The sequence below is a fragment of the Toxotes jaculatrix genome, chromosome 7, assembly GCF_017976425.1.
Source record: "Toxotes jaculatrix isolate fToxJac2 chromosome 7, fToxJac2.pri, whole genome shotgun sequence".
In the NCBI taxonomy this organism is placed as follows: Eukaryota; Metazoa; Chordata; class Actinopteri; family Toxotidae; genus Toxotes; species Toxotes jaculatrix.
This window is the reverse complement of record NC_054400.1, coordinates 28,555,827-28,582,070: the sequence shown is the minus strand read 5'-3', so window position 1 is coordinate 28,582,070 and position 26,244 is coordinate 28,555,827. Positions and strand designations below refer to the sequence as shown.

The 26,244-nt window shown below is 42.0% G+C and overlaps 1 protein-coding gene across 3 annotated transcripts in view; it reads left to right on the top strand.

Annotated features, from left to right (window-relative positions):
* The window catches only part of LOC121185004 (nuclear receptor subfamily 6 group A member 1-A-like), a 72,956-nt gene extending 51,360 nt beyond the window's left edge, over positions 1–21,596 (top strand). For all 3 annotated transcript variants that reach the window (XM_041042955.1, XM_041042954.1, XM_041042953.1), the window contains 8 exons: positions 14,475–14,705; positions 15,932–15,987; positions 16,937–17,097; positions 17,883–18,113; positions 18,854–19,108; positions 20,399–20,520; positions 20,617–20,769; positions 21,466–21,596. In XM_041042955.1, coding sequence (XP_040898889.1) covers positions 14,475–14,705; positions 15,932–15,987; positions 16,937–17,097; positions 17,883–18,113; positions 18,854–19,108; positions 20,399–20,520; positions 20,617–20,769; positions 21,466–21,596 — 1,340 coding nt within the window. The remainder of the gene's footprint in view (positions 1–14,474; positions 14,706–15,931; positions 15,988–16,936; positions 17,098–17,882; positions 18,114–18,853; positions 19,109–20,398; positions 20,521–20,616; positions 20,770–21,465) is intronic.
* Positions 21,597–26,244: the final 4,648 nt, after the last annotated feature.

Below are 26,244 nucleotides of genomic sequence, written 5' to 3'. Positions count from 1 at the left end.
ACTGATATTTAAATTTTAATAAAAGGTCAGTATTCACCAAAAACGTTGGGAGATTCATAGCTGTCTCTGGATTCAGTATAGGCATCAGGAATACGTTTTACCTGCAGAGGCATGCATTTTTTTTTTTTATCAAGAAAACCCAACTGTTCTTCTCTAATACCAGACTGGAAATAGGAAACTGATGATTTCTTTGGGAATCAGAATGAGTGTATATCTATATATTTGGATGAGAACAGGAGCAGTGTGACCTATGGCCTGTTGAAGTTCTTTGTCTGAACAGTGGAGAGCTTTGTGACAGTGTGCAGGGGGAGGGGGGAGGGGAGGTCAAACAAAAGACATGTTCTTTGTCACTCAGTGTTTAGGCAAATGCAGAAAACAAAGCACAAAAACAGCTCACTGGAGCTGGCATTGAATCAAATTAGCATTTCAGCTAACAACTTTGGCTTGTTTGGAAGGACTTTGCAGTGTCTACAAGAGCAAACACGCTGTATCAGGAATGTTCAGGCTGCCTGGGGCTGGTTTAAAAGAAATTGTCACTTGAAATACACTTTTCAGGAGTTAGTTAAGTCTTTTACTGTCAGTGGCAAATGGCAAACTCTTCTCTGAAGTGTGACAGTCAGTGACAGTGTGAGATGAACGCACCATGTTTAATTCTCATTTGTGTTTTGCCTGTAAGAGTCGTCTGTAAGTCACATGAAACCTTCATGTACCTTATAGAGGAAAGGGAGTAAAGCAGAGCCTGAGCAGTCTGGATTTATCAGGCTGGAGTTAAAAGTCAGTATCAATAAATCACACAATATCATTTAAAAACACACAAAAAACACAAAAGCTATTTAAGAATTCTATTAACAACTTTCTACAACTCATTAATTTGGTTTATTAAAGAACTGAGACAAACGAGTGAAATATGTTCAGTTAAAAAAAGAGAAACAGATTTTACATCTCTGTATCTGTATTCCCGCAGTTTCTTATTTTTCAGCCAACACATATGGCAGCACTACATATACAGTACCACTGAAATTCTCAAATGTCAAATATTTTCTAAGCATGAACAGCCTTAAAAAAAACTCTTTCAAAATAAAAGACTAAATTGCTGCAGAGATTTTTGTCTTTATTGGATGGAAATATGAGGGAAATGACAGGAAATGAGAAAACTGGTTTCAGTTGCTACGATAACATTTAGTTTGTGTATGTTTGTGTTGTTTTTCATCTTCATTTGATTGATTCACTGTGCTGCTCAAAGGCTCCTGTAAATCTACCGGCAACTTTTAAGGTGGAATGTTTGATGATCTGAATTAATTCAATCAATCAACACGTTAAATGCCAATATGACGACTTTGATGTTTTTTTATTTGACTCTCTTGCATGACGCGCTTTTAACCTCATCATGTGAACTGTTAATATTGTATTCCCTCACTTGGACAAGTCTATTCCTGGGTCTATTCCTTGGTGTGGTTCAAGCAAACCAATTTGTCCAAGTTGTTTGTTGCACTCATAATATACCTCCCTGGGCTTTTCAAAAAATTTGGTCCGTCATGGAAAAAAACCAGCTTACGCAATTTGTGTAGCTTGTGTTTACATTTGCTCACACAGAGGACGTCAGTTCAGGTTGCGTCTCTTGCCACATGACAGCAGATAACCAGCAGAGCCTCGGCGCTGTCCGGACCCCAATTGACTTCAAGGTTAAAGGCAACGTGGCTGATTATGCTGTCCTCGCCACATTATTATGCTGTCTCCACCACATGGGTGGAAAGGTGCTGAGGTCAAGGGTGACATATGCCGATGGTAATGATGCATAAAAAGCTGGTTAAAGTATGAGATTATCTGTTGTACAGATTTACGCCAGCTTTAAGAACGTCTGTGGAAATCTGCCCGTTTAAAATACATTTAGTTCAGTTTACTGTCCCATGTTCCCCCAGCAGTTAACTCTTGGTGTACTGTGAAGATATTAATGCTCAAATCTGCATCTAAAGACACATCCAATTACAACACCATGGCCAGATCCTTCCTATAAGCCCTGCCTTTGACACAGTGACATATGGTAGAAGACTCTTATGGTATTATTATCTTATGGCGAGACTGGCTTTGATCACACCAACAGGTTACACACGTCCTTATATTTCTGCCTTCCTACCAACCTGCCCGTTGTGACAGCTCAATTCCTGTTTCTGTGAATCCTCCCGGGCCCAGCAGCAGGTCTCAGTTCTCTCTCTGCCTGTATGCATTCACATGAGCTATATCCTTCTGTGTTGCGTTTGAATGTGAAAAGCTTCTTATATGTGACTTAGTGTGGCCAGGTCATTAGCATTCACATGGGGGGTTGGGCCCAGGGGGTGGGGATGGGCTGTGGGGGGTGCCGCTGCTGTGAGAGTGAACAAGAGGCATTAGCAGGGTGGAGCTGTGGAGAGGGTGGGCTGGAAGACCGGCTGGATGATCAGGACAGGCTTGTCCACTGTAGTGTGAGGTTAGGATCAGGTAGAGAGGAGGCTGCTGGGACACAGAGCGTCAGGTTAGGCAGCGGAGTTCAGGGTGTGGCACACTGGTGAAACACTGGACGCTTCTCACTATGGTCCCCTAACCACGCCACTGGAGGGGATGAAGGAAGAGAACCCACTGGATGGTAAGATTCCTCTGTGACTCTCACAGGTTTAAGGCTGGTAGAGATATGGCTTAAATCATCCTGACAAGCACACAGGCCTGAAAATTTGAAATCCAGCTTGACTGCTGGGTGAATTTGAATTGGAGGGCTGTTCACGTCAAAAGGAGGAAAAAGGAGAAAGATTTTAGAGGCTTGTGTTTTTGTTGGTATCAGCCAGCCCGCCCCATATGATACCTGAGCTCTAGAGTGATACCAAAACATTCAGTTTTATTTATTTATTTTTTTGTTACCTTTCTTGGAGAAATGTAAAAAATACTCTCCAAAAGAAGCCAGAATTCTTGAATGTTAAATATCTAAACACAAGAACTTTGTCTAAATAGAGTTTAAAATCAGGAATCAAGCACAGAATGAGTCTGAGCGGACATTAGATGTAGCGTGGTTCAACACACGATTTGTTCATTTCACTCATTTTACCCTGAACATGTTTTTATTCAGTATTAGTTTTAACGTTATGCTGCTGTAAATGTATCTGTGGCATGTAGAATTAGGCCTTCAATTGCTTATCCTTTTCATTATTGATTAAACAATCAGTTAATCAATCTTCATGTTTCTCACTCTGTTTGACCAACGGTCCAAAAACCAAAGTCATTCAGTTAATAGTGATATGGAACAGATTATTCTTTTAAGATTTTATTAAATAATTTACAGCAGGAAAATGGATGGAAAATATAGTGGACAAAGGGGGACAACATGCAACAAGAGTCCAGACAAGAATCAGACCAGGGACATGTAGTACTAGGGGGATGCCACCAGGATGCCCAAGTATTTTTCTAATGTCACTCTAAATGGTTGATCATTAAATTATTTCTCCGGTCTTCTTAAATAAGCAAAACAAATCTATATCTCGCACCACACTGTTTACATGCCTGTGACTGAGTTTGGCTGATGGCATTTAAGTCCATGAAACATCAGTGTGGGTAAGAAGTCAACTAATGTAAAAAGAACATGAAGTTGCACTTACTATTGGTAACTGACAGCAAGTGTTAGCATGTATCCCTGACATTGCATTAGCTGATGGAGGACAGTATTTTATATGGAGCACATGCAGGTTTTAGCACCAGCTGAAAATTTTCAGACTTCACACTTCAAATTTCAGTGCAACTTAATTCTCATTTAGAGGAACGTATAGGAACAGAAAGTGGAATCTTCAAGAGGATCCACCTCTCTGTCTCTGTCTAATGGGCCCTTTGACTTTCCACTCTGCACAGTTTGTAACCAAGCGAGCTGTGAAACTTTAGCTCCAACCTTCTTCCCTGCTGCACTAAGTGCTTCAATTAGTTAATGTGTGTGTGTGTTTTGTCAGCTTGAACCTGTGTTTATGCTTGGACGTGCACTTTAGTCCTCTTCAGAAGTGCCACAGGCATGGTTGAGGGGAGGGGGGGGACACTAATTTTGGTGAGGGCTGGGGAGGGGGGGTTGTGGCTAGTAGTATTGTTGAATGGCAGCGAAAATAGGACTATCAGTTCCACTCAGATAACCCCCTAGCTGTCATTGGACCTCAAGCCAAGCTGTGACCCCGGGGCTTGAACTCTGCGGTCATGTGACCAGGTAGTAAAGTGACCAGTGGTGTTGCTCGGCTCTGCCTGTGGTCAGAGAGGGGCCGGCTGTCGAGGAAATAGGTTGCTGGGAGAGAGAACAGAGACACAGAGACGCAGAGAAAGAAAAGAAAGTCATGAGGCAACCAGGCCCAGTGGCTTTTCTTTAGCTGAGTCCATGCTTGAATGGGGTCCAGGCAGACTGGGAGAAGCATGAAATGGATACATGGGAAGGTAAGGAAGGCAAGCAGAGGAAGCTATTGCTTTTTTTTAGTGGGCCATACTAAAGCTCAGCAGGATTATGTGTGAATGGGAGAGGGGAGTGGTGTGTGATACAGCAGAGAATGTGTTTTAACTGTTCTCTGGTGACTATATATGTTTGTACCTTTGTTTTCTCTTTTTATATGTGGCAGATTGGTCTGTTTCTAATCGGTCAAACATAGCTTCATATCCAGCCATTTTCTGCAGAAGGGTATTTTAGAAACAGCTCATTATACTGACTTGAAATTACCATTAATATATTGAAAAAAAAAAAAAAAGCTCAATTAGTTCCAGAAATATGCTGCTCTCAAGATCCTCTCTCCAGCTTGAGTAAAGTGATGCTACGTGGCTTTTAAATGTGAGCTACATTTGATGGGATTAGCCCTTTATACTGTGACCGGTTAATGATTTTCAGTCCGGGCTTAATGAGAAAATATTCCAGCTTTTCACAGCGTTCCTCTGTGGTTGATGCCTTCAAGTGCTTTGTTTTTGTTTTGCGTTATCACGTATCACAGTGCGGCGGTGAACCGCACAGTGCGCCGCCATGTGTATTGATCTTTGGTATGTGGCTGTGGGTTTGGACACAGTCAGCAGTGTTGATGTGATGGAGAATGGGTCTGCTGGCCACTCAGCACCAGCTCAGAACTGAGAGCTCTCTGACATACTGTTCATTTTTCCTTCCCCTCTCTGCGCCTCTTCCTTGTTCTTCCACTTGGATCCTGATTTGAATGCTGGTGTAGTTTTACACAATGAGCACTTTTTCAGATGTGGGCGATCTTTCCTTGAACTTAGCTGACGGTGCTTTCCCCACACTGCTTTTAGCTCATCGTGCTTTTGTTGCTTCGTTTGGCTTCGTGAATTATCTTAAGTCATAGAATGAAATAACCTTCTTTTGGCTGTTTTCACAGTACATCCCACAGGGAGCACCCACCCACAACACCCACCCACCCACCCACCAAGACACCATATCACCCCCCCCCCCCCCCACTCCCTCCTTCCCCTTGAATTGCAGGAATTTGGAATGTGATCCTTTCTCACTCTTAAGATATAATCCACATGGTGAAGTGAATCATCAAAGTGTCATGGACTGTTCATCATTGCGGCATGTTTTTTTTGTTTTTTTTTTTAAATTTTGATAAGTGCTTATCTCTCTGTGTTCATTGATTGTACAGTTCACTCAAATCATTTTTGGTGTGACTAGCTAATCGGCGCTTGGGGAGTTTAAAGACAGTGAAAGAATTTCTGGTAGTGTGTCCTTCATTTGAGGTTTTCCTTCAAGGACTTTGGTGGAGCATGTGGAGGAACCATGATACTGTATTCGTCCCCCTCCCCCATCATGTTAATCCCCCCCGGCCAGCGGCCATGTTGGTTGTGCTCCAGCTGAAGGAGGGTTAACTCCTCACTTCTGCTGCTATAACTCAACGCATTACATTAAACCTGCAGGAAGAGCCCATGTGTTGATGATGTGCTGTATTTTAGAAAGGCAGTATGAATTTCTACAGGCTGAAGGAAAAAAAAAACAAAACAAAACAAAGCACTAGAGGTAAACAGAGTGGGAATTAGAGCACGAGAGCTTGTTTATGTGGATGTAGATGCAGGGGCAGAAGCTGTGTGAAGATCAATAGTAACAGTGGGGGAGGTCAGGGACTCCTGTGACTCTGTAATGCTCGGCCTATAAATAGCCAATGACTGAGGCTGCTCATTCCATGCACGCTCCCTTTTTTTTTTCTAATTTGACTGAAACGTATCCATCTCCCCGGCCGGAGCCTTGTCAAACCAAACCATCAAGTCCATCATGTTGCAGATCTTTGTCTTTCAAGGGTGTGTTATTTCAACTGCCCCAGCACCCTTCCCCCCAGCACAAACATGCACATACACATACACACACACACACAGGATGGAACTTATCTGATGCATTGCAAATGTACTTTTTGTCTTCATGCTTATAGGTAAAGAAGACGCTAACAAAAGATGAGCAGCTGAGGCAAAACAAGCTCCACATTTTTCTCAGTGTACATTTTATAGTTTTGTTTTTTTTTTTTTGGGGGGGGGGGGGGTCCTTTCATGCATGGGAAATATCAGTGGGAGTTTATGCTGCTGGCTCTGAAGACCCCCCCCCACAACCATCCCTGCTAATACAGGGGAGACTCAACATTCATTAACAGCACTTTTATGAGTCTGTATCAAAAAGCATGTGCTGTAAACTCAGCACATGGTTCATATCAGGGTACCCTGGCTGTTTAGGCCTGACATTAAAAAAAAAAAAGGGGGGGGGGGGGTGCTCAGGGCCAAAACCAGTTTCTGCAGTCGTTCTAAGCAAAGGTTCAGTGAATGAAATGAAAGAAGGAACCACACACAGGCTCAGACAGGGATGTTTAACAGGCCTCATTTCCACACAGCTGTTTCCTCCTTTTCGTGTTAGTGTAAAGGAAAGAAGGCATATTCCACAAAATCAAAAATAACATGCAGACTTTATTGAAAGCAGAAAAGTAATTGAGGCTTTACCAAGTATATTGTATTCTTTAACACACCAAACTCCATTTGCAGTTTTCAGATTTTTACAAGTACACTATTTCATTTAGACAGATTTTGTAGAGCGGCTTGTGTTTAAAGGACCAGTGTGTAGAATTTAGTGGCATCTAGCAAAGGACGGAATACTCCTCCCCTTGCCAAAGTGTGTCAGAGAACCTACGGCAGCCTTCAGGTAAAGGTAAAATATTTAAGGCCTTTCCAGAGCCTGTGTTTGGTTTGTCCATTCTGGGCCACAGTAGAAACATGGTGGCTTCCATGGAAGAGGACCCACTCGGATATAGAATCAGCACTAGTATTAAGGTCCCTAAAACAAAAACAGTCCAAACCAAAGTTCTCCACATGCAGACGTTAAGTCTTATTTTGATTTTACATTGAATAAAAAACATTTCAACGATCTTTTCAGATGCAAACCAAGCTGAGACATTGAGGCAGACTCCTGCATTCGAGGCCTTTCCCCACATTATTTAACAAAGTAGCATCACATGTGACTACCGTTAGCATAACATTAATATGTAGCCTATCTTTAGTGTTGTATTACTCAATGCTAATGATTTAGCCTCTAAGCCTGGGTGTATATTATCGAAACACCAATGTCAACAGGTTGCCTTTGTCTCGTGGATGAGCCCAATCTACAACTGCATGCATGTAGCTTTAAAGATTAGCATCACAGTGTGGGCTGCTGGGAAGGCTGGATCAGAGTCCCACAGGGTCTTCAAATGCCTTGTACATACCAGTCATAGTAAAGGGAGGGGCGGGGGTGGGGGCGGGGGGGGGGTTCCCTCTTACACCCCCAGGTAGAAGAGATAAGTTTCAGAGGAGAAGAAGAGATATGAGGAGGGGAAAAGGGGAAGGAGAAAGGCAGAGAGAAAGAGAGAGAGAATCAGGGAGGGTGGGTGCCAGCAGCGGAAAAGTACAGCACATTCCTCCATCCCCCGCTCCCTGTCTCAGCTGGGCACGATTGTGATGGAAAGCCCGAGACAAAACCTGAAGAGAAAACCCCTTTAGCAGCAGGCCTTGTTGCTCTGTCAGCCACTCAAAAGGCTGCTTTACACTATACATCGGCCTTTGTGTGCACGGGCTGTGAACAATAGGGAGATTTGGCCATGATACATCTCTGTTCTCAGCGTGATGCCGCTCAGAGGGGGTCAAAGAGATGGCGAAACCTGGGCACTGTTTAAACAGGCACCGTATCTGAGGAGAGCACGGAGAAGTCAGGCATATTATTATTCAGTGTTGTTTGTGCTGCTCGTGTTCATACAAAACCTTTTCCTCTGTGTGAGTTGAAACGACAATTGCTTATAGATCCACACCATGCACATCTCCCTCAGTCAGCGTGCCGTACAGTGAGTACTGGTTAGGACATATTGGGAGCCATGGGGAAACAAGAGCGCTGTTTGTCTTTGCCATTGACTGGGGCTCGACTTGCATTTCCTGGTTTGTGTTAAAGTTTGGAATGAAACCTAGGCTGACCCCTGGGAAACAATGCAGCCTTTAATGGGTCTTCGGGGGTGGGGGTGAGTGTGTGTGTGTGTGTGTGTGAACGTATGTGCAGAGGGGTGACACAGAGTATCGGGGGTTCCTTTTAAGAGAGAAATAGAGGGTGGAGTTCAAGATGAAGTAGTCATCATCACTTCAGGGATTCATCGTTTTGTCCTTTTATGTCCTTGTGATAAATTCACAAATTAAATGTTTTGTAATTTATAACTTTTTACTGCCTTTCAGTAAATTTGTCAAGATCCACTGTAAGCTGTGTATAATCCATTTACTGTGCTAAAATAACAAAAGCACTGCAGGGGTAAAACTAGTGTTTTATTTACTCATATTCTGCTAAAAAAAATTTTAAATTAAAATACTTACATATTTCCCCTTTTTAAAAAAAGAGGCTGAGATATCCTGACTTTTAGTCCCTGGTATGGGTCAAGCCCCAAATACACTGCATCCCTTATTTCCCATAATACAACTAAATGCCCACATCGTTCAGTCTTCACTTCCCCAGTTCTAATGCAGGCTTTCTGTTAGAAATGTGTGGTCTCCAGGCACAAGCTCAGGTAACAGGAGACATTATGCAACTGTTTCCACAGGCTGAGTGACACTCCCCCTGACTGGTAAACCCCATGTGTTAAATGGGTGGAATTCCCCTTTAAAGTCTTCGGTGGCTTCATTTATCAGTTAAATGAATGTCTGTTGTACTTTTAAACAATAAAATAAGACCATTTGACGGGTCATTTGTCCCCTAAACCCTGGTACAGCTCATGGCAGCATACCAACAGCAGGTGCAGTAATTACAGTTACAGCTGTGGAATGGTTTGGTTTGGTTAGGTTTAGGTATAACAGCTGCTAGGTTTAGGGAAAAAAAAAATGGTGGACCTTCATCGTCATGGTTACAGTTACAAGCAATAAAGAAACAACTCTGACTGTCGGTTTGAAACTGGAAACGAACAGCCTCATGTGTCTACATGGGGCTTTTTTTTTCAGATCTGTCTCTAAGATGCACAGCAGTACAACAAAATCCGTTTAAAATCTGCACCAACAGTGTGTTTAGAAACAACGCTCCAGTTAGTCAGGATAGTCAGACCTCACTGTGAACTGTTTTCAGTGGAGCTAACTTCTAATGCAGAAATAGTCCCTTTGAAAACAGTTTACAAGGTGTCCTGTGGATTTTTCCAGAGTAACTGGTTCATTATTTGTGGGAAGAGATGTTGCTGTCAGGTGTCACTTTTCAATTGTGAGCACACGAGAAGTGAAATTCCATTCCCTTCTGTTGTATTGATGTGGAGACAGAAATCTCATGGACAAATATCTCCAACCTTCCATTCGAGAAAAGTCAGGAATTTATTCTTTTTTATTATTTATGATCTTCTTTCCTTCCAAATCTATAAGATGTTAACGTTTTCCTGATCGAAATGTTTCCAGACTGACACTGACTCAGGGTCAAACATGCTGCAGACAGAACCTTTACAGAGTGAAATCCTTAAGTAAATGTCATGAATATTTAACTGTCATCTGCAGGCAGGAGGAGGAGGAGTGATAGGACGTGACACGCTGAGATCAAGTGTGTGAACGTGTGAATCAGCCTGTTTATATGGTGGCCATGCACTTGAAAGACAGGGTGATAGATTTAGCAAATAAGCCTGAGTGAAGGCAGCTAATAGCCATTGTGTTTTTTTCCTCATTGAAGGAAGTCGGGCCTTTCACGTGGGGTGGCCATTGAAATATATAGTTTTAATGTCTTCTCTCAGTGAGCACATGGTCTGACAAATGGTTGGCTGCAGAGGTGAGGATCCATACGGTTGTTTATTTGATCTTCCACATGTTTCATTAAGCTCTACATACTTATCGTTCCTAAGAGGAGAGCTGATCTCTGCAGTAAAAGCATATTGTTTAGCATAAAGTCCTGCTTTGCTTTGTGAGGAAGATGGTTAGAAGTACAAAAGTTTGTTGGGTCTTTCTTCTCCGACTTCATGGAGGTGTCGCTCTGCTTTACTCTAAAGCTTAGCAGCTGAAAAGCTCTTTATTCAGACTTCAGCTGAATCGGCGATGAACTGCCCCTCGACTCACACTTGAGAATACTCTGCGCGCTCTGTGTCACCCAGCCTCAAAATGAATTGCGAGTTAGCATGCAGAAGACTCTTAAAACTGAATACAGATGGTTCACCGACTCACGGAGTAATGTACCTGGTTTGTAGCTCTGTGTTATAGTATGTGTGCCCCTTTACCACCCACTGTTCTACCCAATCAATGAATCATAAGGGACCATCCCCATTTTGAATTGAAAATAAGATTAGAAATTATGTTTGTTTAACAAACATAGTCACATAGAAATTTACAACAGATACATATTCAGTTTACAGCTTCTTTAGAAATAAAAACTCTATGAATGTGTAAAGGCAAATTCACACTTAACCTGCAACCTTTGAAGTTAATTCTCTTGATTTAGCTACTGCATTATTTATAGAGCTGAAACAATGAGTTGATTAATCAATGAATCTGCCCTTATTCTGATTAAGTTATTTGTAGTCATTATTTATATTGGAATTTTATCATTATAACCTATGTTTCTAGCAAAAAAAAAAAAAAAAAATAGCAAACATTCTGAGCTGAGACTTTTGGTTTGTTTGACATTTTTACACTAATTATTGATCATGAAAATAATTAGCTAATTAAGCAATAAAGAAAATCCTCACTAGCTGCCAATTATTATACAGGCTATATTCTTACTTTGTATAAAATGAGAGAACCTGTGTTAATCATCTCTGTTGAGCGGTCAGGTCACACTGTGTCCTCTAAAAGATGATTATATATATTTTTTTGTGTGGAGGATGTCCCTGTGACTGGAAGGGCTCTTCTTCCTCTCAGAGCCGACTTAACCTCTGTGCTGTATAGAACTAATCACCAAAACAGTTAAATTCTAGTCCCAGGATGGGCTCACTGTGTGACGCCCCCATTGTTTCCATACTGTATGGCTGCCCCTGCAGTCTTCGGCAGGCAGCAAACTTAAACCTCACAGCATTTAAATGGTAATCTGTCTCCGGGCTTTAGAAGTCCTCTATTCACCATTCATTATCTTGGAGAGGCTTTATGCCATGTGCCCCCCCCCCCCGACCTCCTTCTAATTACCTTTAGTACATGAACCCTGCAGCCTGCTATGAAACCCCCCCTCTCTCTGGGAGGCTTAACTCTCAGCTCAGTCACATGCCTCTGATGAGCTGCCCCTTTAAATTATATACCCACACAAAAGCCTAATCCTGCTCATTTGAATATTAAAGATTATGTTACTATGGCCTGTTTATTGTCAAAACATTGCACCTTTTAATCAGTGATGGGTGACTAGGTCGGCCACAATATCAGGTTTCTTCTAGTCATGTCCCATAAGGTAAACGGTATCATCTGCGTGTGCTGGACTCTGCAGCTGCTTCATCCTCGTCTCTTCAGCAGGTTCAAGAGTCACATTCTTCCACATGATGACTTTTTTTTTTTTTTATTCAGAGGGGCTTTTGAAAAATGTTTTTTTTTTTTTTTTTTTTTTTTATGAAGCAGTTTTACACTGTAGCTCTGTTTTTATACAGTCCTGCCTGTGTTATATAAAACAATGGCACTATAAACTCTTAAAGCAGTATATACCTTTATTTGGAGCATCTCACCAGTGTTTAAACTAAACTGAATGATCAGTCAGAACATTTAAAGCATCCAGTAAATCCTCCCTCTGCACACGACAAAGGTACATCGACAGGAATCACCTCTGCGCACGGAGCCGTGCAGGAAACCTGTTTGTCTGCCTCCATTATTGGCTTCTCCACACAGAATCCCATAGGAGGGTAAAGGTCCCGCCTGTGTGTGGTGCCGTTTGGTTGCATTACACAGGAGTCTTACATTAATCAGATAACCAGGTTAAGCTTCAGGCTCAGCTGTATTAACCTGCTGGACAGCAGCCTCAGACCTGTTAGGTCTTCTTCATTCTGTCTTTGTGGCTACACATGTGTGTGTGTGTGTGTGTGTGTGTGTGTGTAAGCCGTGTATGAAAGCACACGTGCTGCTGTGCACATACAGTCCTGTGTTCACCGCGACCTTAGCCTTTCTTCAGTAGAACATAACTGCTCTTTACATCAAGAGCTCAAGTTTATTTTACAGTACTAGTTGCTATGCAACAAAATGTTGGACAATATCCAAGCTCGTTAGTAGGAGTTAGCTAGCTGACCTAACATGAATGGAATGTTGTAATTGATGCGATTGTATGATGTTGGTCATACAGACAGGTGCACTCTTTATTTCTCTCCTCTTCTCTCTCTCCTTTTCAGTGAGTCGCTTAAATAACATTTTAATGAGGGTATAATTTAATGAACTTCCACTGGTAATAAGGGCACTCCTGTATAAGTGTATAAGTTCTTCACAGAACTTATTATTGTTTGTTTTATTTGAATCATTTTTCAGAGGCCCCAAAAAGGTAATATTATCCAGTAATTAATAAGAAGTTGCATTGTGGGTAATGTAGGCAGCAGGAGGAAGAAGAATGGGTGGAATAAAAATGACACTATCTCTGGTGCTCCAGCATCAATGAAAGAGAGCAATGCTAATAAGTAGGGTCCTCTCTCTAATTCTCAAGTCAAACACCTTTTCATATCAGCTACATCAGCATGTTGCATCAGACTAAGCTCTATCTGATCCTGATGCGTTTGATCCCAGTGGAGCCTTGATACAGATCAGCTGCAGGCCACATTCCTGCTGCAGCCACCGAGTCCAGCCCCATCGGCTCTCTGCAGCAGGAGGGGTGGGATGTGTAGGTCTTTTTAATGTGTGCATGTGCGTGCGCGTGTGTGTGTGTGTGTGGGTTAAAGCTTAAGACAGTGATAGCAGAGAATACTTAATTCTCAGCTTCCTCGATGAGTTTGATTATGTGCATTATGTGGCCTGGAGGTAGATGGGGGGGGGGGATTAAGAGAAGATTTTCAACAGCTTTCTCAGATCACTGTCTTTCCAGTTTGAGAGCACCTTCACACTTAGTTAAATGGCTTCACAAAGAAGGATCCATCTCTCTTTGATCCTCTCCCAAATCTGTCTCGTATGTACGTTCTCCCATACATCCCAAACCTCCTTTCACTTCACTTTCTCTCATTTTGGCCCGTATCTTCTTTTCTTGCCATCTTAATGTCTCCTTTCAGCAAGCCTTTCAACCAATTTCAACTATTTTTTAAAAAAATATATACTTTGCTCAGGACATCCTGTTCCACACCACTTCAGCGCTGCCCGTCCCCTCCTCCTACCCTGAGCCCTAAATATCCCCTTCACATATGTTCCAAATTACCATCCTCAACTATTCCTGTCCTAACCACTTTTCACAGTTTGGAGTGATCAGCAAAAAAAAAAAAAAAAAAATGTGTGTGTTCCCTTTAGGAGAAAAGGTGGAGGTTGATTTTTTGAGAAAGTGCCTGAGTGGAACGTCCATGCAAAGACAGGGAGGCTGGTATGGGACTGAGTGCTGGTAGATTTTAAAGCACTTGATTGGAAAATTAGTCACCAATTGGAAGCACAAGCTAAATAATCCTGTGGGGGACAGAGTCATATGTGCCTGGGTTCTTCTGAGAAAAAGACCTCTTCATGCGATGTCTCTGTTCTAAGAGAAGAAAGGAGACATTGTAAATAAATCAGTCAGTGTCATACTAGCTCACTGCCTCCTCTCTCCACAGCTTCTGAATAAAACATACACAAGACATCTCCACTCTCCATCCTGCTTCCTGTTACACCTCCACTTTCAGAAAATGAGAGTTAGAGCTTAAGAATCCTTTGGATTAGCCAGCGCCTGGCTAGCACTTAAGCCCCAACCGCCCCCATGATCTCAATTAAAAACTTGTGCCTTCAGCAAGGTTTTTTTGCACCCACTATATTTTTTTTTTCTCAAAGTGTGGATGAATTAGTGCAAAGCAGTGGATGGAAATAGTTTTAAATCCTTCCCTTCTCTGTTCTCCCCCCCCCCCCCCCCTCTCCCTCTGCAGATGATCCAGCTGACCAGCGTACTTGTCTTATCTGTGGAGATCGCGCCACAGGCCTGCACTATGGCATCATCTCCTGTGAGGGCTGCAAGGGCTTCTTCAAGCGCAGCATCTGCAACAAGCGCGTGTACCGATGCAGCCGCGACAAGAACTGCGAGATGTCGCGCAAGCAGCGCAACCGCTGCCAGTACTGCCGCCTGCTCAAGTGTCTGCAGATGGGGATGAACCGCAAAGGTAAAGCGTGGACACGTCAAAGGGACGTTGTGTCTTTTTTGAAAACAATGAAATAAAATATCAACTAAATCATCTGCAGCATCTGATTTTATCATGTCATCATTAAATATCCCAAAGCTATTTCTGTTACTATCATATTATAATATGAATAATACTGTTTTAGTAATAATTTTCTCAATTATTTGATTAATCAACTAGTTATTGCAACTTTAGTTTAATCTTTGTAGAACCAGATCAGATCTGATTTGCTTTTTGTTTTCTACAAACCATATAAAATCCAGTTTTTGTTAATAAGATGTTGGCAATACTATGTTTACCTTTACAATTATTGGTCTTCTCTACCCATCAGCTGAGCATGTTTTTGAAAAATGACTAAACAGTTGGGGGGGGGGCGTGTGTCGATTTACATCATTCAAACCTCTAAAAGGGTTTAAAATCAAAAACTATATTTGAAAAACTCAAACAAGCGTGAGTTATCTTCTGCCGCCTACCTGGAAGGACACCACCTGGATCCTAACCTTGGGATTTTTTTTTTTTTGTAGACCTAACATATTTCAGTGAGGGAGAAGGATTAATCAGGTTAAGTACAAGCAATTTTCCATGAAGATTTCACAGCTCAAAAAGTGCTCTGCCCAACAGTTAACAAGTAGAAATAGCTGCCTTTGTTTTCAGGCTCCAAAGCTCTCAAAGTCCCAGTGAAGGCTGAAATACATCAGTTCTACCAAATAAGTATTTGTACCCTCAGTTCTTCTGGAGTGCTCAGTGACGCACATACAGTTTGAGATTGCATAAGCAGCACCTAACCCAAGAGTTGGCTTCTTTGTTCCAAATGCACACGCTGCCCCCCAGTGGATGAAAATCATTAAGTGCCCTTTCAGTCCTCCTCCACCCTGATGGCCTCATTTTGTTGAGATTTATTCCCCAGATACTTTGATTAAAGCAAGTTTGTCTTGACACATGAAATAGATTTACTTAACTCCCAGTTTTTAACAAGCAGAAAGAGAGAGAGAGGAAAAAAAAACATTTTTGCCTGCCAACAGAAACAGGGAAACCTTCAGCTGAAACTGAAGAGAAAAAAAAAAAAAAAAACACACCACATGGAAAGAAAAAGGATTTGAAGCAAAGCACAGTTGGATTTGTTTCAGCCACTAGGTAGAGCTATGATACTAATCATGGACCGTGTTTTTGTTCCTGGACCAAATGTGTTCTGTCTTTTTGTCTTGTAGCAATCAGGGAGGATGGCATGCCAGGAGGGAGGAACAAAAGCATCGGGCCCGTTCAGGTAAATCGCTGTCTTCAGGTTCAGTAATCACCACAAGTGTTGTTGTAGTGACACCGACTGACCCTCCCTCCGCTTACAGTCACTCTATACATATTATCCTGGCTCAGTCCCAGAGTTAGCTCGCTTACCATGAATGCATTTAGTGCACAAACCATTCACTTAAATAACACTGAGCTTGGAGTGCTGTAATGCTAATGATTTCAGCGTACTCATGAAGGATGTAATGAGACTGAGCCCTGACCTTGTTATGTCATCAGTATAATCCTGTAGCACTGATTATTCCCCTATTCAGCACTGGCTTCATTATTAACACTGGATAGAGAACAAATGGTCAGGAAAATGGGTGACATGAGGCTAAGTACCACTGGGCTACTATTCAGGGGAGAGATGTGGTCAATTCATTCCAGCTCAATTCAGCAAGTCACACAAAAAAAAAAAAAAAACCAGAAACGCCCGCTTCCATTAAAAGACGGCTTTATTTCTAAACCGTAATGAAAGGAGGACCTCTCTGTCATTAATATGGAATGAATTGCTGTTTCAGTGTATGTGCTTTATTGATAGAAATGAAAGTGAGTTGACCCCAGTCACAGATATAAGCACACCACATTTTCTGACATACTAATGCCTTTCAAAAGGGCTTTTGTCTGTGCAAGGGTTGTATTGTTTTAGGTGTGCGTGTGTGTATCATGTCAGACACACACACACACACATACCTGTTCGCCTCCTTTCTTTCTTTCTTTCTTTCTGTAGCTCCCCGTTTCATTGTATGATTGTGTCCTTGCTCCTCAACATTTTAGTGAGAGGCAGCACAGAGCTAGTCAATGCTAATCAATTGAACTGAGACACACACACAGTGCTTTTCGTCACATGAGGATGTGCTACGAGCTGCAAAGAGAAGAAAAGAAAAAACACCCCCAAACTCTCTTTTGTGTGTGTGTGTGTGTTTTAGATCACAGAGGAAGAGATAGAGCGGATCATGACGGGGCAGGAGTTCAAGGAGGACGCCCCGGAGCACACCTGGGGCAACAACGGTGACAGCGACCACAGCTCTCCCAGCAACGGAGCCTCGGAGGGCAACCAGCCGTCACCTGCCTCCACTCTGTCATCCAAGTAAGTTGTTGAATTCATCCACTCAGCCGTACAGCGCCGGCACTAAGCCCATCATTGAGATAATGAGCCGGCCCTGACAGTCTAACACCTCGTTCCTGTCTCACCCAGACTTTAGTTAAGGTATTCATCAGCCTGAGAATGCCTGAATATGCAGCTCCTCAGGCTTGGCGATGATAGCAAACACAAAGAACTTGCAGCACTATCTGCTGTTCCTGCTATGGAGACGAGCGCATTGTCTATCTGCACTCATCAAGGACAAATATTGTCTAGGTACTCGCACGACGGTATTTTATTTTAGTCTCATTTTGTATAAACATTAGGTTTATCTCAGCAGCCACACAGCCTGTAACTATTCAGAGGAATACTTGTTTTATCAAATTAAATTTGAGCAGAAATGAACAACAAAAACAGAATGCCTGAGCAGCGTAAGGCTGTGGTATGCAGGTACAAAATGAACTGCAAAGTTTTGTCTACATGTTTAAAAAAAGAATAACTGCAAAATGTGTTATTGGAAAAGAGAATGGAGCTCCCACCATGCTGACCTAGATAAAGGTTAAAGGTTAGAAAACTTAAAGAAACAGAGATGTAACAGGTTTGGGATGTGTTTAGTATAGCACACACACAGGAAGCAGAGGGAAACTACTGGTCTGAATGTCAGTCTTCTTTTACTCTGGGTAAGAAACAAGTATGTTTTTCAAAATGTCAGACTCTTTCTTTAATATTAAATAAATTACCCCCCTTTGCCCCCCAAGTGTGTCTAACCTTTGACCTTTGTGTGTATCCAGTCGCTCAGTGGAAATGAATGGCTACACGGCGGCCCTCAGGGACCAGTACATCAACACCTCCATGTCCACACACTACCAGCTCCTGCCTCACCTGTTCAGCTATGCCGCCCAGTCTGGCCTGCTGGCCCCCCAGCCCCGCAGCCTCTACCCACAGTCCCACCCACTGGTGCTGCAGCTGGTGGCAGCTGAAGACCTGGCCCCCCTGGCCACACCTATGCTCATAGAAGACGGGTAAGACAATACATACAGGGCATATCACACACAGACACAGTGTATATGTACTGATAGAAGTCATATGCCTCATCATATGACTTCACGTCTTATCCATTAACCACAACCAGCCAGCACAGTTTAAGCTGTTTTTAGAGGTTCTCTGAAATGAAACCGGTCTGTTTATTTCATGTACAAAAATACTTCAAAAAGCTCAGTATTGTATTCATTTATTGCTCAGCTAAATTCTGCTAAATGTTTTAATAAATGATAGCTAAAGGCCCTTTGATTCCAGCTCTGCCTGCTGGTATTTTGTCTCTGTCAGTGACTCAGCCCTCGTAGAATTTAGAGAAATCTGCTGAAGGCTAAGCCGACTGCACACTGGGCTCCACGTAAAACTTTGGAATGTGTGCCAAAAAAAAAAAAAAAAAAAAAAAAAAGTTTTCCATGTATTCGTATGATTTGTTCTTTAATAACCATATGACAGGACAAGAAAACAGACTGGTTAGGACGCAGGAGCCACTTACTGGTACAGTCCACCATTACAGAGAGGTGGATTTGCTGAACTCACCCCCTCTCTATCCCCCCCGTCACATAGACAGGCAAACCCAAATGATATTTTTAGATTTCAAGTTAAGAGCTTTTCTGTGAATAACAGATTTGATGTCAGAGGTGATGTGGTTTTACACAGAATGATAGTACCTGCATCGTATATAGAACGTGGTTCCTGTCCTAATCCTTTGTTGTTTTGTGCACCCCAGGTACAAAGTGACTCAGGTGGAGCTGTTTGCTCTGCTGTGCCGCCTGGCAGACGAGCTTCTCTTCCGCCAGATCTCCTGGATCAAGAAGCTGCCGTTCTTCTGCGAGCTCTCCATAGAGGACTACACCTGCCTGCTCAGCTCCACCTGGCAGGAGCTCATCCTGCTCTCCTGCTTGACCATCTACAGCGCCCAGATCTTCGGAGACCTGGCCGACGTCACCGCCAAGTACACGCCGTCTGACGACGAGCTGCAGGGGTAAGTGGCTGCAGAGGAAAGGTTTGATTACAGCTGCCCTCAGTTGTCTTATTTATTGCGACTTGGGTCTTATTTTTTAGTTTAGGAATGAAGGGCAAAACTATGAAAAATAAGAAATAATCACTCTATCCCAAGACCTAACTATCTACATTTATTTTGAAACCATCAAACAAAAGAACACAGACTCCGGGTGTAGATAGATAACCAGATGTTTGCTCGTTGACCAGCATCATCTATCAGACAGACCAGCACTGCAGTTTGGTAGCTACCAACCGTAGTTATGTCTGATATCTGTATTTACACAGAAGAATGACTGAAGAAATGACCCTCATTCATACGTGCTGGTAATATCTCACCTACAGTGACTCATATTACCTCCTACTTCTCTTTTGTGGAGCCATTAACATACACAAGATATGAAGAGTTTGATATAGCCAACGGGAGCCTCGCCAATTCAATATTTCACAGAGAAGAAAGGTGGATTATCAGGATTTAAATGTTCCCTTCTCCAACAACAAGCTCCTACAGACGTTCTACTGTGCGAGCTCACTATCTCTTAAAGAGTTTGATATTTTTTCCCCTAACACAGCAGGGAATGTATTGTTGTTGGATGAGAGCCAGTGAAGTGGTCCGTGAATGGGAGTACTCCCCAGGACAGAGCTGTGGCTAGCACCGTCTGGCATGTGAAATACATGCGTGTCCCATGCTAAGCAGAAAAGGACGAGTGGGGGGTTCGGTTCTGTGTAAATCAGACCTGAATTATCTGACCTCATGACACGCATTCTCCTAATATACGGTGTTGTTGCTGCTGCTGCTTCGGTCAATTTGCCTGTAGTTTAGCAGTGAATATCTGATTTACAGTGACAGCACTTAAAGTGTGTGAGCGAGATTAGGACTGTGAGAGCCAGGAAACAGGGAATCAAGGTTTGATGAGTGGAATTAAACTTTGTGGGTTTTTCTAACTCCTTCAAAAAAAAAAAAAAAAAAAAAAAAAAAAGCCGTGGGATCAGCCAGACATTTGTTAAGCACTCTCAGTAGATCTGACACATTCCCTCCCTCATTTTTTGCCTTGTTCGTTGAAGCATGGAAGATAATAGTGTTGAGGGGATTTGACTTTTTACTTTGACTTTTTTTTTTTTTTGGACACGCTGCTCCACTTCATCACAGTGGATTTTAAATGTGAACCTGTGCACCGTAAACTCAAAAACTCAGTTTACCTTCTAGTTAGACAGCCATTTACTAAGACATTTTTCCAGCTTAACTGACGAGGCTGTGTCCTCAATTCCTCAGCTTCAGCGAGGACGGGATGGAAGTCATGGAGAGGTTGATATACCTGTTTCGCAAGTTCCACCAACTGAAGATCAGTAATGAGGAGTATGCCTGTATGAAAGCCATCAACTTCCTCAACCAAGGTAACAGCACAAACTCTGCTATTACTGGATCCAAACCCTTCTTCACCCTCTCTGTATTCCTCATATGACTCTTTCCTGTCATTTGAATCACTGCAGATATTACAGGACTGTCCAACACCTCCCAGCTTGAGCAGCTGAACAAGCGCTACTGGTATGTGTGTCAGGACTACACTGAGTATAAGTACCCGCACCAGCCCAAACGCTTCCCTGAGATCATGATGTGTCTGCCAGAGATCCGCTGCATCGCAGGTAAGGCTTCTGAGTACAGTACAGTACAAAGGTTAGTATTTTATGTGGCATTCAGTGCCAGTGGTAACTTCAGAAATATTCACTTTTAGAGGGTTTCTCTTCATTGTTGCTTAGCTAATAAAATGGTGGCTCGACCAATGGAGGGTTAGCTCATTGGAATTGAAGAGGCCTGAATCTCTCTGATTCAAACGCCAAACTTCCTCTGTTTATATCAGAATATTGTACATTTCAACAGCTTTAATTCCACTTTAATTTTTTTTGCTACATCTTCCTGCAGCTCAAAGGGCACAATCTCTCACAATCTCTTTTTATTTTTTAAATATCTGGAGGAAGTGTTGAGTTATCATTGTTTATTGAGAGTAACTCAACACCAAGAGCGAAAAAAAAAAAACTGCAAAGTAGAAACAACTTAAACTACATAGTGAATGAAGAGTATTTCTTTTAAAAAGAGAATCTGACAGCAGCAGAGAGGTGAGTATGATATGACTCCGTTGTTGTACTGATGGAATTTACCATGGGAGCCATCACAGTACAGATCATTTTAGCCTTCCTCAGTTCTTAGTGGCCCAGTAGCCACTGAGGACCAATCATTTGAGACATTATCAAGTTTATTCACGAATTCACAGCCTGTCAGTGTGAAGTAGGTGAAGCTAAGCTAATTCTAAGCTGAAGTGTTGTTGTTGTTGTTGTTTACAGGGAAGCTAGTGAATGTCCCTCTGGAGCAGCTCCCCCTCTTGTTCAAAGCAGTCTTGCACTCCTGCAAATCCAGCCTGACCAGCTACAGGACCGGCCCGTTGCCCTGCGTGACCACCTCTGCCGGAAACTAAACGCCCCCGACCGCCCGAGTCGAGGGATTGGTCTCCCCTCTTGTGAATGTGACAAGCAGCTAGTTTGTTTTTTTTGTAACTTTCTTTCTTTATATATTTATTACATGACAGAGCTGAATGTATGCTGATTTACACTGTGCACATGCTTCTGTACAAAACAAATGCTCATAGATGCATTGGTCTTTGGAGTTTACAAGTGTGTATCCAGTTTGCTCAATGTGTCAGTGTTGCCATTGTTAGAGCTAGACTTTAAAAGAGTTTATTTTATTCAGACGGGGGCGGATAGACACGTGATGAGTGTTTTGAGACTACCTCAGGAAGATGTTATGATGTTATGTATTTTCAGGTACCTTTTTTTTTTTGCTGTTAAATGAAGAGTGGCCCAGTCTAAAACCAAATCCCTGTGGATGCTTTGGCACCTCAATCAGAGACTGAATGTTCAAAGGAGCTGCATAAATCAAAGATAGAAGAACAGTGTTTTGTGACGCTGCGAAATGCAAAATTAGTTAGCAAAAAAACTGAGCTATTTTATCTGCATGGACTCTCAGACATCCTGTGAACGGGAGGTGGTCTTGTCAGTTTAACATTCCGTGAGTTAAGATGACAGTTGTTGGATCTGTGGGATCCTCGTTGAAAAAGGAGCATACGGGTATTTTTTTTACAATCATAGACTGGGGATGTAAGGCTTTATTGCAGGGGAAGAGGAGGATATCTAGGTTTGCTGTTTTAGTTGTATTGTTTTCCTTTTTTTTTTTTTTTTTGACCAAAGTGTTATGCAATGCTTTTTTTTTTTTTTTCAAACACCCATTGATGGGTAGGGAGCTGATAGCTTCACAAAAAAAGAAAGAAAGAAAAAAAAAAAAAGATTTCTTATCAATGAAGGATCAGGATAAGAAATGAATCAATCTGTGTCAGAGGGGAGAACCCTCTGCTGGACAGACGAGTATGTTGCCGGATTTCATGCTAAATGCTGCTAAACATGCACACATTCTTATGCACACCTTTATGCATAGAGCAGACGTGATTCCCAGTCTTTGCTTTTCCCTCTGCTTCTCATCGGATGGCTCATTTTTTTGGGGGGGGGGTCCTGCTGCCTTCAGTGCCAGGAACTTGGTGCATTGCGGCCTGTTCTTGTCAACACACAATCACCAAAACCTAAGGTCCATGATACTGGCGTTAAAGTGGTATTCCGTGTAATGTTGAGTTCTTCAGTTTGTGAGAGATTTTCATGGGCCAGTAAATGAATATTCAAGCCAGTGGAACCAGCAACAACTGGATCCAGAGCTGATCAGAAGCCAAAGTGCTGCGCAGTCGGTGTTCATTGACTCTGGACTAGATCATTCGAAGCTGGTGTGCTGCGCTAGCTTCTGTTAGCATATCTAGCTTCAAACCATTGGGGAAAACACCAGATTAAAAACCAGTTGGTCCGTTCAGAAGTTCCACTGGCCCGGTTTTAGAGGATCTTAGACTGTTTTCAGGTCTTGTCACGTCCAATCAAAATTTTTGCACAGACCCAAGACCAGTAGCAGTTTAAGTTGGACCTCAGTAGGATCTAAGGGGCACTACAAAGTGTGGACCCAAGACCCTGGTTCAGATGTGGCCCTCAGGGTTTTAGTGGGTTGGCTCAAAACTCAACAAAACAAATGTTCTTTCATAAACTTGCTTCAGGTTTATCTGGTGGATTATCACTTCAACACGGAGAAAAGTGGATTCAGTGTGATTGATCTGGGCCATGTCTCAATGAATTCAGGCTAGGTTTAGAGAACTGAGGTGACTTACCTCTGGCTTGCATACCCTCTGTGACAGATATGCACATTGTTTTAAAAAAAAAGCCATAGAAAATGGTCTTTATTTTTGAAGTATGAGATGATCATTTCAAACCGCTTGAAGCATCTTCTTGGATTCTTCAGGTTTTTTTTTTTTTTTTTTTTTTGCTGTTTCATGATATATACGAACAATTTGTGAAATGCAGACAAAAATGCAGTCCTCACAACGACTCTCTCTTTTTTGCACACGACGGTGAGGTTCAGAGACCTTGACCCTTGACCTCGGCCACTGCCCACCCAGTGTGTTCCTCTCTCTCAGGTCCCTGCCGACCTGGATCTAAACAGGGTAAAGTGAGTGTTATGTATTGCATTCAGGAGTTCCTCAGTGACCATGCTGATGTACTTGTAGTATTAGTAGACGTAGGTTCCAGGACATTGTAGGTCCTCAGTAGGAAAAAAAAGTGTTTTTCTTTTCCACTTTATCTCCCCCCCTCCTTCCCCCCTACCTTTCATTCAGTGAAAGTGGATGTAGTTTGAAGGTGAGACATGCAGTGTGGATTTTTCTGTTGGCATTGATGATGGGTGGAGCGAGAGGCGGTGGTATCTTCAGAATGCCACGGCTTCTCCCTCCTGCTTCCATCCACCTGTGTGCTCGCAGCCTTAACACCACCTTCAGCCCAATGCAGTGTTCCTCTTTCAGATCTTTCAGTTAGCCTCTTTTCATCTTTTGATTTTTATACATTTTCATGTACCTTGGTAGTTATTGTGAATGTTTTGGGTTTTTTGTTGTTTTTCACTTTTTTATTTTATTTTATTTTATTTTATTTTATTTTATTTTATTTTTTGGAGTGAAGACAGCCCCTATCATTTTCTAAATTTTGAATGAATTCTTGACTTTTTTTTTTTTTTTTTTTGTGGATGTGATTATTAATAACTCATTCCCTTGTCCACAGTGGTTTATGGAAAAAAATGAAATGTATTACTCAGGCGATGTCAGCCACCTTTTCTATGGACAGTACTGACATTTTGGAGTCTTTTATGTGTTATTTGAATCATTTTACAATGCAAATGTGATGTTTTGGAGCCATTGTTGGTTCCAAACTTGAATTAAATTACACTCATTTTTACACCACCAGTGTTCTCTGAGCAGCTGAGTCGGGTGTGTGGAGAATATTGTCTCTCTCCATAGAGTAAACTGTACATCATTCATCACACAGGCTTCTGAGATTAAAGGGTCATTTTACCTAAATTACAATAAACATACAAAAATATTTTCCCACTCGCCTCTAGTGGTACGTCGCCATGGAGATAGTTTTGGTTTTATCTGCTGAAGTTTGAAGATATCTGTCTCTAAGATTTCTGCTTTCACCACAATACAATAGACGTGGTTGGAATTTAGTTTGTAGTGCTCACATTATTAGAAAATTACATTTAAAATCTTCAACTTTCCACAAAAGAAGTGTACTGGCTAGTTTCTATAGTCCTGTGACTAAAATGTGACTGTGTTTCCACTGGAACTACTTTCTAGCAAAGACACGTAACATCCCTGTTACCCAGGGATGCTGTGTTGAATTTTTTTTTAAACACCACACAGGTGTTTTAAATCCTGGGCAAATAAAACTGAATCTATCTGTAGGGCTAGATTTGTGTTTTTGCAAGTTTTGATGATCTGACCCTTTAATCCATATATTCTCAGGGATAGATACGTTTATGTAAGAAAAATCTGAGTGATGTGATGTATCACGTTAAAGGGAAAAATCCCCTCGCAGGTCTTTACCACTGCCAAGAAACCACTACAATGTTTGACAACAGAAATTTCAAACATATTAAATAAGAAAGTCAGCTGTAAATGTAATGTAAAAGGAGTAAGGGCTTTGCTTTTCTAGAGCTGCCATTTTGCACTGATGTTTAACAGCCCCACCTGTTGGTACAGGAGCAGTCTGGGTAATGGAGGATGCTGCTAAGTGCGGCAAAAACACCCAAGGAAGGTTCAGGGTGGCCGACAACAAAGCCACTTCATGTCAGAGTAACTCCAGGAATGCACTGAACATCACAGACTGCTGAGATCTGACGGTGGAAGAGGATCTGAAGTGGGATTTTTCCTTTAATGTAGCAGCTAATGCTAATCAACATTTACAAGAAAAAAAAAAAAAAAAAAACTCACCACAGCTACCTTACTGCCACTGCTCTGACTTCCTAACCGGCATATTTTGATACACATGTGCTGAAGAATGTGTTCTTTTTATTTTCTGTATTTGTATTTTTTTTTGTTGTTGTTTTTTTTTTTTTTGCAGACAAGGGATGTCATTTGCAATTTCTGTACTGAAACTACCTCTTTATTTGTCATCATGTTACTTTCAAATAGGTGATTTTTTTTTTTGTCTTATTTATTGGTTTCATTGCACCAATGTTCTGTTATTTTGTGTCTCTTACTTCACTCAGTGACCTCTCAGCTTTCGAGCGAGTGCTGATACCTGTTCTCCTCCTCTTTTCTTTAATGCGTGGACATGTTGCCTCATATTCCTCTCTCCCGCACACTCGTCTGCCGTCAGAGTTTATTTTCTGTGATCTCTGACTGTAGAGTGTGTTACACACCAAACTCTCTCTCTCTCTCTCTCTCTCTCTCTCTCTCTCTCTCTCTCTCTCTCTCTCTCTCTCTCTCTTTCTCTCTCTCTCTCCTCTTTCTCCCCCTTTTTTTTGGTTTTGTTCCATGTTAAATTAGTGACATCTTTTATTTCACTTCTGCCCTGTTATCATGAACCCGATACCAAAGATGAAATAATGTCATTGACAGTGTGCTTTCACGTGATGCAGTTAACCAGTGCTTTATTTTCCCGTGCTGACCTTTCCGGAGTACGTCTTGTTATCTTGTGAATGGCTGT